The sequence below is a fragment of the Paramormyrops kingsleyae genome, chromosome 3 (genome assembly GCF_048594095.1).
Source record: "Paramormyrops kingsleyae isolate MSU_618 chromosome 3, PKINGS_0.4, whole genome shotgun sequence".
NCBI lineage: Eukaryota > Metazoa > Chordata > Actinopteri > Osteoglossiformes > Mormyridae > Paramormyrops > Paramormyrops kingsleyae.
In genome coordinates, this window is record NC_132799.1 from 8,508,886 (window position 1) to 8,529,977 (window position 21,092).

Genomic DNA, 21,092 nt, shown 5'->3' on the forward strand with positions numbered 1-21,092 from the left:
CAACATTTTGTACCTTAAGCAAGCTGGCTGATTTAATAAGGCTTAGCCCAAGAATATCAAAAAGAAAAATGAAGCCAAAAAAAATTGCTTACACACAGTCACAGTGAACCAGGAGCTGATTAGATGCCAGTCCATCGCAGGGCAGAGAAGTACATACATCCACACGATCACACACTAATCTAAAGTTCACCAAACCACGTGACTCTGCATATTCTCATGTTTGTGTGGGTTTCAGTACAAACTCCACACACACTGAGCACAGAACCCTGGTAGCATGAGGCCACGGTACCACCCAGTGAGCAACTGCACTGTCTATAGAAATCATGCATAAAACATTGTTTATTTTATTTATTTATTTTTTGGTCCCTCATCAACTCTGGATTCTGAAAATATTCACCACATTTAGCCCCTCAAACTAAATTCCACATCATGGGCAATTTTTAAACACAGTTGTAGACCATTAACTTTTTTGCAGACGTGCTGGTCAAACAAAAATAAATACATGAGAACGTTAATAAGATGACCTTCTTTCTGCGTGAAGCGGAGGATGTCAGCACAAGGATCTGAGCCCATAAGCGCGCAGATACCGTACAGGACTGAAACCTAATATGAACCAAAAGAAAATGCATTAAAGATCTTACGCTAAACGCTCGTCGTGTCCTGCGACGCAAAGTGTTTGAATATGGCCAAATTAAACTTCTTGGTGGAACAGGCTGCCAAATGCCAGATATTATTCAGTGCACATACCTGTCAATCAAGTCGGACAGATTAGAAGCTCCAGGTGGAATCGTCCCTATTCTTGTCTCTATTCCCGTGCCACATTTTATTTGCTCCTCCCCCAGCCCGGCCTCTGCTTCTCCCGCCTCTTCCTCCTCGCCGCGTCGGCACACCCATCTCGCGTTCCCTCTCGTGCTTCTCGTAGCGCTCGGCCATCAGCAGCAGCTCCTCGGGAACAGCCTGTCACAGACAAGGCTGCTTAGCGGAAAATTTACGACTACGCAGGAGCAAGAGAATAAAGCTGCCAATGCTACTGTTGACGTGAGAGTTACGCATGATGCAATACTATGTCAAGTTCTTGAGTGCCCCCACCTGTCCGGCTCGCTCCAGGATGTGAATCAGTTCGGAAGCCAACTTCCAGTCTCCTCTTGTCACTAATGTCACGGATGCCCCGGATCGTCTGTCCAGCCAAATGGGAAGTACCACCAGTTAGAATCCATGCAACAAAACTACATGCCCCAGAATGCCCAGCTTTGGAGTTCTTTTTCCCCACCAGTCCTGAGAGTCAAGTGTTGTGAGTCAGGTGCAACCAGGCAAGAGACAACTCAGTGGTCTAGACTGAATCGGTTTAATTCTCAGAAATGTAGAGTCCTGGAAAATGCTGCCACACAAAGGCAAAGCAAAATAATTGCAGATAAAACTTACGACCAAAATAAGGTCTCTTAGGTTCTTATCTTGAGACAAAATGTCGTAATGTCTAAAGGCATATATTTCATGATTTTAAGACTATGAATTGATATCAGATTATGCAAATGAAGACTTGAATCAGGAAATTTTTTTTTTTTAAAACCCAGCCCTAATGCTGAAGCCCTTTTTCTCAGTCTCAGTCTCAGCGTATTCGCTGTGTTTTGTCTTTGTAAGTGTATAACATCACAGTGCCTACTCACCCTGCTCTTCCGGTACGGCCAACACGGTGAACATACTCCTCGATGTTACGTGGAAAGTCGTAGTTGAAGACGTGCGTGATGTCATGCACGTCCAAGCCCCGGGAGGCCAGGTCGGTGGCCACGAGGATCCGCACACGGCCTACAGGTACAGACAGACACTGCACAAAAACCGCCCACCTTCCAATGGGGGAAAGCTCCGATAAGAAAGTACCCTCTTTAAAGTCCTGCAGTGCATCCTCACGGTCACACTGCTCCCTGTTTCCATGCAGTGACTGAACCTTTATGCCGTGTAGACAGAGGTCACTGGACAGGTCATCCGCACTGGAAATGGAAAGGAAGGAGGTTAGTGACAGAGCGCAGGCAGCATGACTTGGGCTCCAGCCACAGCAATACAGGTAAAATCAGAGAAAAAGCTTCCAGCAAACTCCGCTACGAAGTAACAGGTTTCATTTTGAAACATTTCAAACATGCTTGCATCTCGTACAACTTCAACACCCTCAAACTCATTTTTCACCTTAAACTAGTCAGCTTTAGCAAAATGTATACTGTTTTTAAGTCGGGTATTACCTATTGCTGTGCAGAGACATTAAACAACAGAATAAAAAGTCAATTTTGAGTTTTTTTTTCTCAAAAATTCCCGGTTGATATCAGAAAGCAGACCAACCATTAAAATGACAAACTAGTTTATTACATGGGCATAATGTTTTTATATCCTGTTCGTTAGGATGCATTTGTGGCCCAAAACTCACATTAACTTTTTCCCTACGAATACCAGTGCTTTATCTTCAGGCTCCAGGTTACGGATGAAATCAAAAAGGTAACTCTTTTTCTCCTCCTCCGGGACGATTATTACCGACTGCTGTACGGTGTTCACGGCCTTGGAGACAGAGAGACGGTGGTGGGGAGGGCAGGTGAGAAGGCGGAGCTTCGGGAAGTAACGCACGGCATGTCCCCACCAATAGGAAGTCACTCACCGCCAAGTCCAGCGTCCCCACGTACACCATCATTGGATCCTTCAGATAGGACTTAGCCAATCGCCTCACACCCGCTGGCCATGTGGCACTTGTGCCACAGGGAGGCAAGAGAGGAGAAAATTGGAGTTACTATTTATAAATAACCAAGGAGATGCAAAAAAGAACATGAAAAACACTAGTAGGCAGGTATCATGAGGCATTTCAATAAGCAGACTGACGAAGTTTTTAACCTCGAAGAAAACTGCAGATGTACATGTGCTGAATACACACATTGACACAGTGGAAAGACTAATAAAAAGACACTAATAAATGGTAAGAATAGAGAGACGACAATAACCAGTGCAAGGAATGTCAGGGATAGCTCCGTATTCCATGGTAACGGCTCAGAGATAGTTCAGTATAATTTCAGTATAGTTGCTATGGTAACGACCTAGTCATGATCGTCTGTCTGTCAGGCCGGATGTCCAATATAATCTTCATAATCTGTGGCTCAAAACCCATGTCCAGCATACGATCGGCCTCATCCAAGACCTGCAAAAAGCAGACATAGGGTTGGTCTTTTTTGTGAGGCCTACCCAATCCCCCCACCCCCACCTGCTCACCAGGTAGGTGATGGAGCACAGGTTCAGGTAACTGTTCATCTGCAGGTCATTCAGCCTGCCTGGCGTGGCGATGACGATGTCCACGCCACGGGTCACCACACCGATCTGGGCCTTGCGGTCCCCTCCTCCATAAATGCAGACACTTAACAAGGGGGAGCAACAGAGCAGGGAGACAGTGGAATGCTAGTGGGAAGCGGGGAGAGTGCGAGGACGGGGTTAGTGGCTGAGCTGGCACCTCTTGAAGCCCTTGTAGCTGTATTTCTTGCATTCCTGCTCGATCTGCAGGGCAAGCTCTCGGGTCGGGGTCAGTACCAGCATGCCGGGTCCATCCTGCTGCTCTCTGGGCCTAAAAACACACAGACGCAAGGAATCTGTCATATTCGAGATTACGCCCCAGCCCATCCCAAACCAAACTGGGAAATCACTTCCAGAAAACAAATACTCAAACCCTACACAGGCTGCTGGTCCATGTGGATGAAGCCTGGCAAGAGGTAAGCCAAGGTCTTCCCTGTGCCGGTTTGGGCTATTCCGATCAGGTCAAAGCCCTTCAGCACAATGGGCCAGGCCTGCGACTGGAACACAGGACAGGCGTGTCACCATAGAAACAACATCAAACAAGTCTGAATGTAACAGCCCTCGATGACTGAGTCACTGTCATATGATAAGGAACATCACAAATATCCCAGACTGGCTGCTTCATTGAATCCCTAGCCCAGTGGTTTTTGGATGTTCAACTTGTAAACCAATCGAGCGACTTGATCCCGTGGCAGACGGGGATGATCCACACTCAAGTGTCTATCCTTCAGCCCATACTACATTCAGGCAGCCAGGGTACGAACATGTCACTATCTTAAGCTTCCTGGCATTAACGATGACTATGACTTGGAGTTTTATGTAAATCTGGCAACCTGATTTGACCCTGTATACAGAGTTAAGCACGAATAAGACCCAGGACAGGACTCTGCTGCCATCTAGTGGATAAATGTTTTTATTTTTAAACTGCACAAAGAAACATGCTTCTACTGGCCCAATGGCAATGTTTCAAAACAGATCACAGAAGAGAGGTGTACTGAATCTGCATCAGTACAGCAGTGGACAGTATACATACCATTCCTACAGTAATTATGCTGATGTTTTGATATTAAGATGTTTTTGTTACACTTACATTTTTCTTGCAAAAAATGTAACATTTTTGCATGTTTTTTCTGGGGGAGACATAAAGGCGGTTAAGAAACAGGATTTTTCTAGAACGATTCAACAAGCAGAGTTTAAGATTGAGTAACTGACTGTTTCTGAGCTGTATTCACCTAAACAAAAAGCCAATTGTACTATGAAGCTGCTCTGCAATAATAATGGGAGTTCTAATTGCACAAAAATTTAAGAGATTGCAAAGGAAGTGGGACCAACCAATCAGATGTTTTGGTCCTGCCTCTTTTAGTTGTAATTCGTTGTCTCTCTGAACCAATCATTGTTCCTTCTGCCCTAAGTACATTGCAGGTAATAAAGCGCCTGAGTGTTTTTCCACCACAGTGACCTGCATTCTCTTTATCTCTCATCATGATATTTTAGCAATGGCCAAGTCCTGGATAGGTCTAACAATACAGCAGGTCCTGCTTGACAATGCGAATGACGGCCAGGGCTCATGGTTCAGAAGCAACTGCATGATTGAGCTCCCAAAGTCTTGATGTACTGGGTACCGATATGGGAGGAGGCTCTCCAGCATATCACCAAAATGCAGGCACTGAATGTGGGCAAGGATATGTCTCACATATACTGCCTTTTCACACTGGAAAAACCCTGCGCAGAATAAGCAGTTGGAAAATGAATGAGATACCTGGATCGGTGTGGGCTTAACAAAGCCCACTCGAACAATGTTCTCCATGATGCCAGGATAGGCCTGGAAGGCCTCTTCAAAGGTACAAACCGGATTGGGTACAACCCGCCTGTCGTCCTCCTTCAAATCATCCACAAAGATATTGTTGTTCTCCTTCCTGCAGGGGGCAGTGTGGTAAATTCAGCCTTGATGTATCCAGCATAGAGCTGAGCCGTTAAATGAAGCAAGTCATCTACTCTTAAAGTTACCACTACTCAAAGTTTACCACCACCAGCTTTCAAAACACCTGCATAATAAAACAGCTTGGAAATATCCTACCCTGTAGCTACTGATAAAAGGAAAAAACTGAAGTTAGCCAGAGGAACTGTCAGAGAGATTTCACATCAGGTAATCAATATAAAATGCTCTGAACATACACGCATAACGTAAACACAGATAACCACATTATAACTGAAGTCATTGATAATTACTTATATCACTGAACATAGCAGGATGTTAGTGGTTGTATTGCTTAGTGTAACAAGCGCAGGAGAATGGGCAGCAAGGCTATGTGCACAAGAACCCAGTGTCCGTATCTAACTCTGCACGCACAGCATAATGCATATGTGATGACAGCTACAATAAGCAGATACAGCACCTGCACTGTGCCAGTTCCTTACATAAAAAGAAACCGTACTGAAAAAAAATATTCTGCCGCGGCATCAGGCGCCGTCTTCCTTCTCAGTCCCATTCCTTTCTATTACGCACTATTGATTTCATGATGCAATTCATGCCTTATTTGTGTGAAATTTAAGTGCAATCTCTATTATAAAGTGCTGTGATTTTATATTTAACACTTTGCTATTATTTGCCATTCGAGTGCCGTGTGTATATTACAGTACTGCACTTAATGTCTTCCCTCTTCCATATAATTATCAAGATACACCCAAATTGATTTGCATCCAGTGGCCCTGGGCCCATAAGCAAGCTGACATATCTATACACACTAATGATGGTATACTACAAAATAAAGGGCAACAGTGACACCCACTGGACACAATAAGAACTTAAAGCTTCCAACAGACAGGCAATACTACAGCCTACAATAAAACAGAGCAAAAAACTGCTGGGGGAGGGAGGGGGGGTTCACAGGTGCCCAGCTTTAGACTCTCTGACATGGTAATCTCTTCAGCAGGTGCAGCCCAGTGCAAATTGCTCAACACACATTACGTGACGATACTTAATCTCTCTGACCAGATCTGCTAAGCTTCTCCACTTCCTATTCAGGGCTCCTCGAACCCAGGGCCCTGGACCGCTGATGCACCATCCTTACCTCCAGGCCTGCACCTCCTCAGCACTGCGCACAGCCACACTCTCCGCCTCAATGTAAAACTCCTTCTTGAGTGGCGGGAGATCTGAAAGCAGAACGGAAACATCCCCAAAGAGCAAATTTATGCCAAAGACAGACCTTGCACATTTCCTTCCAGACAAGCTCTTGATTAAAATAACTGAAAGCATCGTGTTTTCCAAACCATCTTCCAATTGTTCATCGATGCTCGGTAGGTAACTGCTTATCCACTCGAGAAACCAGTTGGTGCGATAAGGAAAGTACAGTGAGACCCGGAGTATACCCAGAGTGCACGGGAGTATACCCAGAGTGCACGGGCCCACTGCAAATCGCGGGCCCGTGCACACACGCACAGAGCACACTCCAAGGCCAATGTGACACCCTTTAAGGCTACTGTAGCACCACATGCGCCATGTCTTTGAACAAGGAAGGTACAATTTATAGCACAAGAAACTATAACCCATGAACCTCCAAGTGTTTCATAATCACAAGTTACATTTGCGCTGGACATAATTTTTTTCCTGACAATTATACACCGAGAAACGGTAACATTATATTAAGCTTACTCACCTTCAATACAAACTCAGAGACCAACACACACACGGACAACATATATAAAAAGAAAACTATTTAACATGTTTAGGAAAACATTATCGAACTGAACCCTGACATGTTACACCCACATAAGAGTATTTGTTGAAACAAGACTTCCAAAACTTGTGATGCCCATGTTAAAATCCTGAGAAAATGGTTATTAATTAATAAGCAAGCTACAGAAAAGATGAATGATAGGGTTTTATATGTATTGGTATGTTGCAGAGGTGAAAAGCAGAGGTGCATAATGTAAAAATCCAGGCCAAGATTTTGTTTCAACCAACCAGTTGAATATTAAGTGACTGTGACTCCTCATACTAAACTGCCTGGTTGAAACAAAATCTTGGCCTGGATTTTTACTTTCTGCACCTGAACTATCCACCTCTGGTATGTTGTAAGCGGTTTAATTTCGAAGTGTTGATGGCCATATCATTCTCACCCTTCCACTTCAAAGCCGCATACTCATGCCGTTTTTCGCGGATGGACATCCAGTCAATCGGCGGCGGGGCGAAATCTGACGGGCCCTGGGCAGCCGAGGCGGACCAGCAGGTCTCAGTGCCAGCGTCTGTGGACCCTGAGACCGGACCGATTTCGAATGAGACATGTCCACAAAACGGGGGGGGGGGGGTCCCCCACAAATGTCCGATTACCTACCGGGATCACCAACGGCCGGAGAAATCAAAGCTGCGATCATTTCCCTGGCTTTTTGTTGCACATCCCTGCTACCAAATACTTGAACCTCCCCTTCATAACGGCCCCGAATGACCTGGGCGGAAAAAAATACATGCATGTCCATGCAGTTTTCGCGTAGCATCGGCCGACTGCAACATAATCTGCCGCTTCCCCGATCATACTTAATGCTGCAACTTGCCTTTATCTTTGCTCCACTCTCCTCCTCAAGTTCACGAACTTTAGCACCTCCGCGACCTGTGTGATTCAGACAAAGTAAGGTTTGCGATGATCGTGGCAATCACGATTGTGTGCGTTAATACTGCGTGGCGAAGTGACGGCTTTGAAGGGACATTTCGATAGCTGATTACCTATAATAGAACTAAATGCAGAACTATCCACTGAAAAGCACAGCGGCGCCGACGCCAGTAACCCGCGGCCTCCACTGGCGTCTCCTCGCCCACTTGGACTCCATTCGTTTTCCCTCCTGGAAAACCGCTTTCCTTCAGTGTCCAAATGGCCACTCCCGCCCCCCAAGTTCTGCTGCTGCGGATCTCGCCCATCGTGTCCCCGCCGTCGTTCTGATGGGCCCCACTGTTTTTTCTGCGTAAAATTAAAGTTGGAAATCTGTTCCGTCTTGTGAGACCGCCATCCTTTATGCTGGGCTTTAACTTCGGTCGTAGGTTTCAGAGCCGCTTCGTCGCAATCCTCTTCCCAATCCGACATACCGACTTCCCTTTCGGCACGAGCGTATCGGTAACCCCGCGCGAAGCTACTCCGCGCGCCAGCACGCCATTTACGTCACATGACCCACCGAACCAAGGTCTTACCGACTCCGCCCCCTTCAACTCGCGGTAGCAACGCGAAAATTCGGAACTTCGGTTGTACTTGCGATATGTTAAATGCTATTCGTATTAATGGGAATGTCATATGTAACAATAAATCTGATAAACTTATAATTAATGTCACTGTTGGATTGGGACAATAAACAGAAAAAGTAATTCTTGAAGGGGCCACAAAATATGCCAAAAAGTGCTGTTATACTTGTATTAAACATAGAGAAAACCCTTATTATATATATTAGATAGTTGATTGGTAAAGAAGGTTACCATGTCTACATTATAAAGTCATTACATGCGCATTACTGGATTAACCTCTGAATCAACTTCAGTGGCTTTACAACAAGATAAAGCAGAAGAAACTATTCAGCGAATACCCCCATCTAAGGGCGCTTTTCCAATGCACCACGTACTAGTATAGTACTCTTGGTACTTTTCATTAACTTCCAGTGGAGTGCCAATACCAAAAGTTCCAGTAGCTAAAGTACCAAACCAACTGGGTACTTTTTTGGTTCTTCGGTATTTTGGAGTGGGACTTGCAAACGTTTTTCGGTTGGTTATGCAAATGACCTGCCTCTGAAACATGATACAACCTCCGTATTGAAAAAAGTCACGACCACAGAAATCAACGATGAACGAAAGAAAAAAAACAAAGTAACTAATATAGGCTATGCGTGGACAAATGAAGAAACTTAGAGACCCAAGCTTTAACTGCGATCCGATGGGAAGAACCAGAAGATGATCTGGATGGCATGACCAGAAATAGAACAAAAAAAAATGCCATAATATATTAGGGCTACACGATATTTGAAAAATTTAAATACCACGATGTGATTTTGTTAAATGGATGAAAACAATCGGAAAGCACATGTAGAGCTCACGCAAAATTAAATTTTAAACTGATTTATAAAATACATAGGCCTACTTTGATAATCTTGAAAAGGAATAATCATTAAAACTGCAATGCTTGCTAAGTTTTGTTTCCAATGACAAAGTACGCAAGAATTTAGATACAAATCTGCAAATATGTGCTATTCTACTGAGTAGCAGAAGTAAAAAACATGTTTGACACATCCGCTGTTTTAAGTGAATAGTTACAAAGCAGCTACTTATTGGTGGTAAGTAATCCACCTACGTGACTTTCATCCACCACTGAACCAGGGACACTCGCACTGTGTGATAGCACTTGTACACTTGCGCTACGGGATCGAGGATATAGCAGGTATTGGACCAAACCAGTGTGAGGTTTCGGCGATTTTTTTCGCAATGCATTGTTTTGCATTTATAATTTGCACAAAGTGCTTTCAGTGCATATTATTACTTTAAAATTTAAAATGACACAGGTTTAAAATAAAACATTGGGGGGCAACTCTCATGAAGGGGGGTGGGTCCTGACCCCCTGCCCCCCCGGGATTTACGCCTTTTTATACATTGCAAGTCTCTCTGTTTTTTCTCTCTGTAATTACTTCGCGGGGGAGTACCACGAAGCTGGATTTCTCAGTTAGCTGGGTTATCTTAAGCTAGAAGTAATGATTGTTCAATAAGGGTTTGGGTAAGGAACATTCCTACTGAACAATCATGACTTCTGGCTGAAGTTACCCCGGTCACTACAGAATCTGTCGAACGTGGATTTGAGTTGCGCATGCGCATGCTGTGTAAAGGCGCCTTTAATTGTCTGTATATTGACACAGGCGAAGCCGCTTAGAGGAACTGTACATATACTTAATTTGTATTTGGCTTGCGTTTAGTTAAATTTCAGTTTAAATAATTTTTTAATTTAGTTTTTTAAACTATTTAGTTAAAACTATTTAGTTTTCAACGCCTTCCGCACGCGCGTCTCAAATCTACGTTTGACTCAGATCCTGGAGTGACAAACCCAAGTAAATGATCAATTATGATTTAAGGAAGCCTTCCCCAGAAGGCGAGGCGTGGTATCTTCTCAGAGTTTATTTATTTATTTTTTTAATGAACGAACATTTTGCATCCAGTTAACAGTAACGGCCAAATGATATATGATTAGTATATTTGCATATGCAATGCAAATGTTTATACCAACATCCGAAATTATATCGTCTGTGTCTAAGGAAAGTGAAATCCGTATTTACTATATTTAGCTTAAATACTTAAAACAGACCTACAGAAAATCGACGCTAGATTAATAAATAACATCATGTACACATTCTGTTTAAATTTTTCGATTTATTAAAGTATCATGGCGAAAATTAATGACAATATCACATACTCAATGTACCTTGTACGTGCCCGTACCTCCTTAAAATAAATTACATTAAACAAAAAAGTAAAAAGTTCCCATTCCCATTAAAGCCAATTTTGTGAAATAAATTATTGTACATGTGAAAAAAACATGTTGATTGTTATTTAGAAGATTTTAGATTTTCTAAAAGTATACATAACATTAGGAACCTACAAAACTATCCCCATAATTTAAAGCTAGCACATAGCCGTGGAAAAAAATAACATACTGTTAATATTTTGCATGAAAGGCACCTTCAAGCATTTACTACAAAAACGGGAAAAATAAAAAAGTATAAACTGTATATAGTTTGTATACTTTTATAATTTTAATTGGCAGGCAAAGCCTTAAAGCAATATATCCCTTTAAAGGATTCCATGATCTATCTGCTGATTTTTATTCCTTGGAGTTGACTGCGCTGAGTATATGGCCATATACTGTACAGGTACATTCCTTTTTACCGCCATGGTGTATTATTAAGGTCAATGACCGCTCGCCCGCAGGTCGCTCCAAATCAATAATTGTGCTTCCAGGTACCGCGTCAGTTTCTCTCACTTTGAGGGGTTAACTTACAGCCGTTGGCTTTGACAGCACGCAGAACTGTGTCACACATACTGTATTAGGAGATCATACAGCAAATATTCCAATATCAGAATGCATCATCTACAAAAAAGATTCATGTCAGCAGTAAATTATGGAATCTAACTCAGCCCAGTTCAGTTAAAAAACATTTAAGACTACAGTGTTTTGTTATTAACAAAAAAGATGTAATAAATAATACAAAACAATCGTTTATATTCCTATAGCTGTTTTTTGGGAACAAGTGTGACGTTTCTGGCTCATGTACTGTACCATTTTTTATGTGAATTGTGGGAACAAATAAATAATGAAACTACATTCAATAGGATGTGTGCTTTTGGAAGCGACAGCCTTCTGATCACGCATTCTCACATGTTCTCGTGTTCTCCACTATTTTCAGCTGTCATTAATCATCTCCAATTGTCTCTTGTAGGTCACTGTCTGGATCGCTCCCATACCCTTTGTGCATGCAAACAATTTTGAGGTCATCGGAACATGTGCCCCTTCAATAACCTATCAAGCAATGGTCAGTCACGTGGCACATCGCTCACCACAGGCCGATGACGACAGTTGCCCGATATATCCCTAGGAGGCACTAATGAGGCTGTTACCCGTGATGTTCTGGTCCGTTCCCTTCCCAGTGAGACGGTGCCAGTTATGTTCTGTGACTCGATTGCTCCTTAGCAGTGTTTATGTATGAACCATTTGCCCAGTAGTAACAGCCCTGGGCGTCTCAAGGCTGTGGGAAAATGTCTACAGACCCACACAGAGAATATCAATCCTAGGATGGGGGTCTTAAATTCACTCTGTGATCTTGGCTCATTTCCTTATAGCTCGCTTTGGAACTTCGGCTATTTTTGTACAGGAGTGTTCGACTATTTCCTGCATAAGGTGATTTTCATTTCCACCGCATATTCCTCACCATTCACCTCATGGATTTCATGCTTATATTCTCCAAAATCCCCATAATGCAGTTTTACCTAGATGTCGTGCAAAAGCTTGAATCTTTAAATGCACGTTATAATTTATCAATAATCTAAAATATCATAATGGTTGTAATGAGCAAGCAATTTAAAGGATTGGTTTGGGTAAAAAAACAAACAAAATAAAAAGTTGGGCCTCTCCAGCGGCTCCCCAGTCAGCAAGGCCCAGAGGCCACAGAATCTGGCAGCCAGTGTTTGGAGCTGTGTTCATTTCCTTCTTCCATCCAGTGGTGATACCTGCTGTGGTTCTGCCCTGGGAATCCAGCAAATTGCACCCTATGTCTGCCATGTCACTCGGTGCAACCCATAGAGTCGATGACAACTGACAACACATGTGACTGATGGGCGATTCCAGACCAAGAAAAAATGTAGAATTGAACGTGACAGTAACCCTCCTGGTGCTCACTTCTACTGGATCTAGAACATGCCACTGAAGACATTTTCCTCTATATAACATAATCCCTGGGGAAATTCTAGGATTTTTTAGGGTGGGAGCCAACATGATCATTAGCCAATGATATGTTTTGAATCATTGAGTGACAGGGGAGTGGTCACTCTGGGGGCCAATCAGCTTTCATCTGGGGCCGTTACCTCTGTGACCCCACCCCTGCACCATCCTGCTGGGCTACCTTTCCTTCTACTCATTTCCAGCATATAACTGCCAACCAATGCATTAAGACATAATTAAGAACTTAATTAGAATTTAATTAAGCTGGGGGGGGGGGGGGGGGGCAAATGGGAAGGAGCTATAGCTCCTCCTGGTGGTGAAAAGGAGATAAGCAGTGTCTTACAGCCTAGTTTCCACAGTCGAGCCGTGACCTGCCCCTGATGCATTATGTCATTCCTTAGACTCATGCAAAGCTGGGGACCCAGTGTCAGGAAACAAGCTGAACAGGCTGGTAAGTGATGCAATGCGCCGCCGAGCTGTAAACATGCAGTGCTCATGCAGGGCTGACGCCCCAGCTCCTGTCAGGTGTCTCGGGTCTGTCCCTTCGTTGCCCCCTAGAGGAAGGATTAGTCCATGCAGTGGTGGGTGGTCAATAATTAATGAATTACAGGGATTTTTAAACTATCTCAGAGCAAAACGGAAAGAGAAAAGCACCCCCCCCCCGGCATTAAAAAATGCAAACTGCTATGGTGACTCTATTTTAGCCGCACGTGGGAAATGCTGTGGGTGTCGACAGCCAGGCCCAGAGCCGAAGGTGTTTTTTTGACCCCCAGTGGCTCAGGTGGGGAGGCGGAATCCGTGGTCCTTTGTGCCAGGAAGTCCGAGCTCTCCCCGAGCATGTTCACGTCCTGGTCGCTGATGATCAGCTCCACCTTCTCCCACTCGCTGGTGGGCAGACCCTGGCTGTTGTGGGGGCTCATATTGAAGTCTCTGTTGCTGTAGGATGAGGATGGTTTGGAGCAGCATTCTACATCCACACCTAGGAAGTTCTGGACCGAAAGAGACTTCCCCAGGCTGCGGTCCACAGGGCCAGGGGACAACGCAACCAAGGGGCCCATCTCCAGGCTGGTGTGCCTCCTCCAAGACCCATCCTCCTTGGCACTAGGCTTGTTCCTCAGCTGCAACCCGCCTTGGTCGCCCTCTGCGTCTGTGGGGTCCACTGCGCATGAGCTGTGGGGGGAGAGAGCATTGGGGGGAGGCAGCTGGAGAGTGGACGGTGAGGAAGGGTGGTGAGGACGAGGCTTGGGCAGGTCGGAGAATGGAGTCGTAGCGAGGCTGTTGGGTGAAAGGACAGGTGTGGGAGAGCCGGTGGTGCTGCTCTCGGGAGGCAGGGGAGAGGGGCTGAAGGAGGAGGAGGTGAGAGCTCCACATGGGGAGGTGCTGAGGTTAAGGCAGAGCTCGTTCGTGGGCAGAACCAGCTGCAGCCCCCGGGGCACGCTGGTGCTGCTGCTGGTGGTGCAGGAGGTGTCCTTGCTGAGGGTGGAGCTCTGGTAGTCGGACGTCTGCTCCAGGTGGAACAGGGGCAGCCCCGAGGAGGAACCCTTGCGGAGAACCTGCCGGTAAATGTCCAACAGGGAGTCCAGCTTGGTCTCAATGGACTGGACCTGGAGACCAATCAAGCATGTGATGTTAATGAGGTTCATAAAGGAAAAGAAAAACACAAGGTAGAATGCTTGTTCATTATCATAAAGTATGTTAAAAAGTAACACGACTATTTACTCTTTAAGTGATTTGTAATGATTGTGTACTGCAATAGGAACACCTTAATGCTTTTATACTCAGAGTAATGCCTTAGGAACTGGACTCAACAAGGCTTTTAAAGCATTTCAAAGGAATGCTGACCCCTGTTAACTACAATAAGCTGACTACTAGTTGATCTCTACTCCAAAGCACTTGTTCCATCTCATCCCACAGATGCTCTGCTGGATTGAGCTCCATTGGCTAAGGAGGTCGGCTACATTAAGCTGCATTAATTGTCATGGTCGTGCAAAGATTCCAAAGCAGTCTGAGCCCCGTGTTGTGGGCTATTTTCCTGCTGAAAAAAATGTCCATTTGAAGACACTTAAATAATTTTTCTTTCCCATTCTTCCTCACATCTACAATCCATGGCTCAATTAGCTTCAAAATGCTGCTTTAACCTGCCAGCGCTTCACTGACACGTATTAAAGCAGATTTAACACATGAAATCATGCAGGAATCATAACCATTACCAGGCGCATCATCATGGTCAGACTCCCCCCCACCCCATAGCTGTAGGGCAAGTTGTGATGGTAAAAGTTGCTAACTGGGGGTAGGGGGTTTAAAATTTTATTAAACAAGATTAATGGAGGCCCCTTTTTAGCAGAGGTTCCTGGACAGGCCAAGGGCGTATATTTGGCTATTGATGGTGTTGGGACTTGTCCCTACCAATATTGTGTGTTTAAGGGGGAGGGGGATTGGGGCTGATTGAGTCCCTTGCATTGTTCAAACCAAACCTACACCCTTGGGTCAGGCTGTGCATTACAGCAGTCCTGCCTGGGGGGTTTACCTAATACAGGGGTTCCCAAAACAGTGTACATGACCATTGTAAATTCCATTGTAACTGGATGTTATTTTGGGGGCTGTGGCCTGAAAAAGGAACCCTGAGCTGAGATGGGGAAACAGCGGACTCACCTGGCGCTCCACCTTACACACCCGGCCCAGCATGCTCATGTGATCGAAGGCGTCGCTCTCCGAGTGGACCTTCTCCCTGCTCCGCTTGTCTGCCTGAATGTGGCCCTTCCCTAGAATCTGGTCCACCCTGGAACACACACGGCGACGGCTGTCAGACACGAGGATGAGAAGGTGGGGGGTGTGGGGGGGGGGGGGGGGGAGTGATCAGCCGTCCATCCAAGATGTCACTGTTACAGGCCCCCCTCCACCCCCACAGACAGACAGGAAAAAGTCCACCATGGTCAAGACTAGCCCAGAAAGCAGGGGAGTTAGACCACACCAGAGTGTGCACACAGAACTACACACTGCATGTCATTCCGAAAAAGATTTATAAGCGAAAACACAATATAGACATGTGCAGACTGTTGGATTTAAACTCCAGTAATACTAATCACATTTAATTACAATGCCTACAAGTTCTGCCAACTCTTTATCTTTATTAAAGTGAACTTATAAGAAACTTTATGCAACAAATGCTCATGAAGTAAAATAGAAGTGTCTTATAGTACCATTGTTCAGATCCAGCATGGTTAAGAAAGGAGGTTATTCATTTCAAGATATGCAGAAAATTAGGGAAAACTGGAGTCAGAAAAGGATTATACAGTTGCAGACAACAATTTACATGCTAGACGTCCCCAAAAAAACCCATGCAAGAGAAACAGACATCCCAGTCTTAGTATGGTCAGAGAAGGAGCACTCTGTCAAAACAAGAAGAGACTGTTCGAACGAGCCGAAAATGTTTTTAATGCTCTGGATCACATTTACAAGCTAATCAAAAGCCTTCCAGGAGTCAATAGCCCAAGACCTCAAGCCAAGCTCCATTGATCTCAAAAGTGTCTCTAAAAGACTGTAGAGATTAGCCACTCTGGCCGTGGAATTGTCAAAATGACACAGATGAACGTTGCACTTGTGTTTTACAGGGAAAGGTTTCCAGGTGGATTCTGGGTAGTAATGGGAGAAATGAGGTCTTCATATCCCACAGTAGGTGGGATTGCTACTGTCTGGTGTACCTCAGTGGGGACCAATATAGTAAACAGTGGAAAGTGGTTTAAAACAGACAGCGACTGACCACACAATCATCCCACTCACTATGGTTTCAATGCCTCTAATTCACCATCACTACTTATCAGTCTACAGAGCTTTTGACCCCTGGGTGCATACGGTTGTGAGGCCACAGACCCTGCCCTCTCTGTAAGTAAAGTGGAGGGGGCGGGGTTTGGGCTAGGCTTGGGGGCGGGGCTGACCCCAGTGCGGAGGACTTCCTCCTGTGCTGGTTGTAGTACAAGTGCAAAGAAGGGGAGGAAAAGGTCTTGGCTTTGCTTCCCAGGGTCTGCTCCGGACCTACAATGATGTCCAGCCTGCATGAGAGAGGGCAGATGTACAGATTAGCCGCAAGGACACTGGGATTTATGTGGTCTGTTGCTGGTATGTGTAGCAGTCAGTGAGCACACAGATGCACAGACAAGTCAGTGACAGGCAGAAGTGACACTCACAGGGCCAGATCAATGCCACCTCAGTTCACATTTTTAATAGTTGGTTACTTAGAAACTATTATTCCAGGAACCTGGAAATCTGCCTAAAATACTGGCGATATTCCAGCCAAGTATGTCTGCGCCTTGATACTGGGACCGTTTGGCGCCAGGATTTCCACACATGACTGATTCTGCGGTGTGAGTCTCAGTATCGCAGTATCGGAGCGCGCTGCCCCTCTATCCGTACCAGCTGCATTTCCACCAACTGCTGCGTGTTGGCTGCTCTTCTGTAAAACCGCCGTGTCCAATTTCTCTGCAGTATTAATTAATTGCTATTGATATTCATTCAAACTCATAACAATACCCAGAAAAGACTTTGTTGCTTTGGTCTACATTTCCCAGATTCATCAATTCTGGAAAAGGTTTGGTTGGATCCAGACAATGCCGACTCTAGCTATACCCACAATAGGCTGTTGTCTAGGCCTCTGAATTACCTGCAATGTGGAGGAAGTGAAATGGTCATCAGTTTTCTTGGTATGGGGGGACTGCCAAGTAAAACAATGCCTAGGGCCCCTGAAAAGTTAGAGCCAACCCTGGATCTAGAAATACATGTTTGCTGGGTTTTGGGCCTTTGACCTCTTTCCAAACGAGATTACTGCTTGTCTCCTTTAAATCACACCAGCACGTGTGTTTCCTGTGCAGTGTGTCAGTGTATCTGTCGTACAAACCCTCAACGTCTTGCACTCCATTGGGAAGGAGCCACCAAAAACAAGGTTAGGGTTAGGGTTAGGGTTAGGGTTAGGGTCACCCTTGGCCGCATATCTGCTGCATGCTAGCTGTGCACCTCACCGTGTCTGCAGGCTCTTGATGCGGCAGAGCATGTCGAGGTGTCCCGCGGAGTACTGCTCGATCACGTCCTTCACGTCGTACGGCCGCAGCGTCTCCTTGAACTTCTTTTTTGCCACATAGAACTTCATGATCCTGCAGGGATGAACAGGTAAGCTCCTTAATGGGTATTCTGGGGGCAAAACGTATGGTCTAGAGGGCTGCTGTGTCGCATTTGAGCAGCGAAGCATTAGCTATCCAGCTGGTTACGTGTTAAGTTTATGAGAGTATAAAATAAAGTTACACATGCATCTGTTTAAGCCAATCAGGAGAAAAGTGCTGGCCGCGCACATGAACAACACAATCAACATATTAACATTATGACAGAATACTTGAAAATAAACTGGAAACAGATATTATTGCCTGGCTTCTAAATGACACTAAGTTGCAGCTCACCAATCTGGCCATTAGAGGGCAGTACCAACTAAAATGTGGCCAGCTTGACTGAAATGCAACTTGGAGAACAGCCGCTTAGAATTCCGGAAAAGGAACAAGGCATAGATTAAATATACATATTACAGATCAAGCAAGTGTTTGTAATACTGTAGGTATAGGCACAGAAACTCCCGATTAGGTCACACCCACTTATAAGCCACACCCACTATCCAACAGGCCACACCCCATTTCTACTTAAACCCCGCCCTCATTCTCTCACCTGACAGCCCTGATTACAGACTTGAGGGGCGGTGTCAAGTCCACTACCGACATGTCGCATTGGCACACCTTGTCATCAAAGGCATCATCAGTGCCCTGGCTGGCATCCGCTGGTGCAGAGACAGAGAGAGAGAGGGAGAGAAAAAGAGAGAGAAAAAGAGGGAGGGAGGCATCACATTACTATGCTGCTCGTACCAATCTGCTACTGCTGCTGGCATCCGTGCAAACAGGTGAATCTGTATGCAAACAAACACGTGCAAAAACAAAAACAACTGGATAAATACTTGGCCGTGGTGAAACTATTTTTGAGTAAAGCCAGTCATGGACGCCATCCTCTCATCTCACCCTCGTCATCTTCACAAATACGCGCTCTACCCCTATAACAAGCCTCATTACTGCTCATTACGCCATTAACCGTCATTGACCGCCATTAAGCGCCATTAACCGTCATTAGTCATCATTACACCTGGGGCGACCCACCTGTAAACATTCAGAACGCAGAGAGCTGGGATATAACAGCGGCCGAAAGCGCAATCGCACAGGGCACGTCCGACCCGGGAACGTCACCCGTGACACGATAACTCGTGATTATTTACAGGAAGGAGAGGCGATCACCGTCAACCGCCCCAAGCGATTCAGGACCCCGGTGTCATGCACAGTTACAGGAAGCTCATTTGTGCTGTCCCCCGGACCATCAGGAGAACCCCATGTATCTAGACGCCAGACTCACGCTGTGTCTCACCGCAGTTCCAGTGCTGCTTTTAGAGCCATAATTTGTAGGACTGTGCACGTGGGCGTCCATTCTAATCACACTGTAAAATGCCACTCATCTAGGGAATACACGGACTACGTGATTGGTCCAAATTACCTGAACCGGGGGGGGGCTCTTTTGAACCTCAAATGCATATTTCCTTAAATGTTCTCTTTTGTATCCCAGAATAAATGTTTACCTTCTTGAAACACACATTTCATAAGCTTGCCAGTAAAAGTTTTTTCTTCAGTTCTTACGATTAGATTAAAGAGCAGGTTTTTATCTTGGATGTTGAAGGAATTTGTGATATTCCTTTTTTTTCTGCGGTTAACCTGGGTTACATTTTTATAAAAACCTGTATTTCTCTTCTGATATCCACCACATGAGTCAGCGCTTATTCAGCCGGCCAATAGGGAGTCGTCTCACCCTCAGAGGCGGCGCGCGGTTGGCTCTTGAGGCGGAGCGAGGGGCGGAACCTGGTGCGGTCGTTGAAGCTCCAACTCTTCTGCACTTTGGCTGGACTGCCCCCCTCCAGGGCCACCTCGGGTCCGGGGGAGCGCCGGTCGCTAGCTGAGGCCTGGCGACTCCTGATGCTGTGCCCGCGGGGGCTGGCCATCCGCACGCGCTCCTTGAAGCTCAACTTCTGGCTGCGTTGAAAGGACGCACAGGAATTACTACTTAGCGAATGCTGACCGGCTCCCAAAACGCAAGCACAGAACTCAGGCGTGCACAGCTAAACCTGGCATGCTCACCCCGTCAAGAGACACATGCTTGTAATACCACCAGCATGTTTATCTTTTCAGATACCTCCATCAGGCAGTTAGGGAACCCAATCTTGCGAAATATAAGTGTCGCATAATATAAAGACGTTTCTAGAAGGACTGGCTGAGACTGACATGGAGTGAGCAGTGTGAGCTGAGGGTGGGTCGAACAGGCACCACCTTTGAAATACGCTAAGCTACCCAGCATGCATTGCCGCAAGATGCCCAAGTAGGGAGGGGCCGGGGCCATGAAGAGACTTTCCAGTATGAGGGTCCATCGCCAGGGTGATGGAACACAGGATGGCAGCAGCTGAAGGGGGGGAAGAGTCGGGGAGGGGGGAACGGGGTCATGCAGGGGTCATGCAGCAGGAGGAGTCATTAAACTCAACGCATTAATCAGCAGGACCTTCGGACAGTTGTACTGCTGACTGAAGCATGTCGACTCAAAGTCATTATCAGGGTGATGAAATGGGAGGAGCCAGCATTCTAACACCTGATTGGACGAGGCATTCACAGTGTTAGAGCATATGAACAATAGAACTTATACTGTGCACATGCGTGTAGGAGTGGTGGTGAGTAATGCAGGAGTGGGAGAACATTTGCGTGACTGTCCTGGTACGACCAATCAGGGAGCAGATAGCATGGGCCAATGGGAAAGTAGACTCCAAATCAAAGAAAATCCACCAAATTAAATGGATTTTCAAAAGTAAGGGTGGGGGGAGGTAGAGGTGAGGAGGAGGGGCGACAGAGAGGAATTTTTCTGTCATTGCTCATGCACCTAGATTTAATTAGCATTCCCAAAGATCATGTGACCAAGCTGGGTACCTATGTTTCCGTGACGTATACTTCCTGAAGAGTCTCTGCTTATTACTAAGGCTCTTACTAGGGTCCAAGGGGAGACAAATAATCATTCATTATTACACCAGCAGGGGGCAGCAGAGGCAACAGGAGGGGGGAAAAAAGGCAAAAAAAAAATCCCTTCCCTTTTCAACTGGAGTTGCATAAACAACACATCACACCATTGCAGCCTAAAATAATTGGACATCAGTCATTTTAAAACAACATTACAGGATGATTCATCCATTTACATGATTATGTTTTGCTTAGCAGT

General features: G+C 45.5%; 2 protein-coding genes across 2 annotated transcripts in view; both read right to left on the reverse strand.

The window, feature by feature from the left end:
- Nucleotides 1–335: 335 nt before the first annotated feature.
- On the reverse strand, nt 336–8,503 carry ddx43 (DEAD (Asp-Glu-Ala-Asp) box polypeptide 43). Its single transcript, XM_023841534.2, has 17 exons — nt 8,036–8,503; nt 7,867–7,922; nt 7,650–7,761; nt 7,435–7,569; nt 6,387–6,468; nt 5,075–5,231; nt 3,694–3,812; nt 3,476–3,586; nt 3,241–3,382; nt 3,069–3,169; nt 2,639–2,726; nt 2,414–2,541; nt 1,876–1,985; nt 1,665–1,803; nt 1,090–1,177; nt 748–957; nt 336–603 (listed from the first exon to the last, which is right to left on the reverse strand). The coding sequence occupies exons 1-16, from the start codon at nt 8,388–8,390 to the stop codon at nt 769–771; spliced, it is 2,112 nt and encodes a 703-aa protein (XP_023697302.2). The 5' UTR covers nt 8,391–8,503; the 3' UTR covers nt 336–603; nt 748–768.
- A 2,179-nt stretch (nt 8,504–10,682) lies between these two features.
- The window catches only part of LOC111859666 (potassium voltage-gated channel subfamily KQT member 5-like), a 66,893-nt gene continuing 56,483 nt past the window's right edge, over nt 10,683–21,092 (reverse strand). The window contains exons 9-14 of the mRNA XM_023842561.2: nt 19,647–19,867; nt 18,471–18,579; nt 17,780–17,911; nt 16,703–16,816; nt 15,420–15,546; nt 10,683–14,371 (exon numbers count right to left, since the gene is read on the reverse strand). Of these exons, the coding sequence (XP_023698329.1) occupies nt 13,463–14,371; nt 15,420–15,546; nt 16,703–16,816; nt 17,780–17,911; nt 18,471–18,579; nt 19,647–19,867 (1,612 nt within the window). The 3' untranslated portion in view covers nt 10,683–13,462. The remainder of the gene's footprint in view (nt 14,372–15,419; nt 15,547–16,702; nt 16,817–17,779; nt 17,912–18,470; nt 18,580–19,646; nt 19,868–21,092) is intronic.

Coding starts and splice junctions, on each gene's coding strand:
- ddx43 (XM_023841534.2), bottom strand. CDS start 8,390: ATGTCGGATTGGGAAGAGGATTGCGACGAAGCGGCTCTGAAACCTACG. Junction 3,587..3,693: donor CACATGGACCAGCAGCCTGT/GTAGGGTTTGAG, acceptor GTGTGTTTTTAG/GCCCAGAGAGCAGCAGGATG. Junction 958..1,089: donor TCCTGGAGCGAGCCGGACAG/GTGGGGGCACTC, acceptor TGTCTGTGACAG/GCTGTTCCCGAGGAGCTGCT.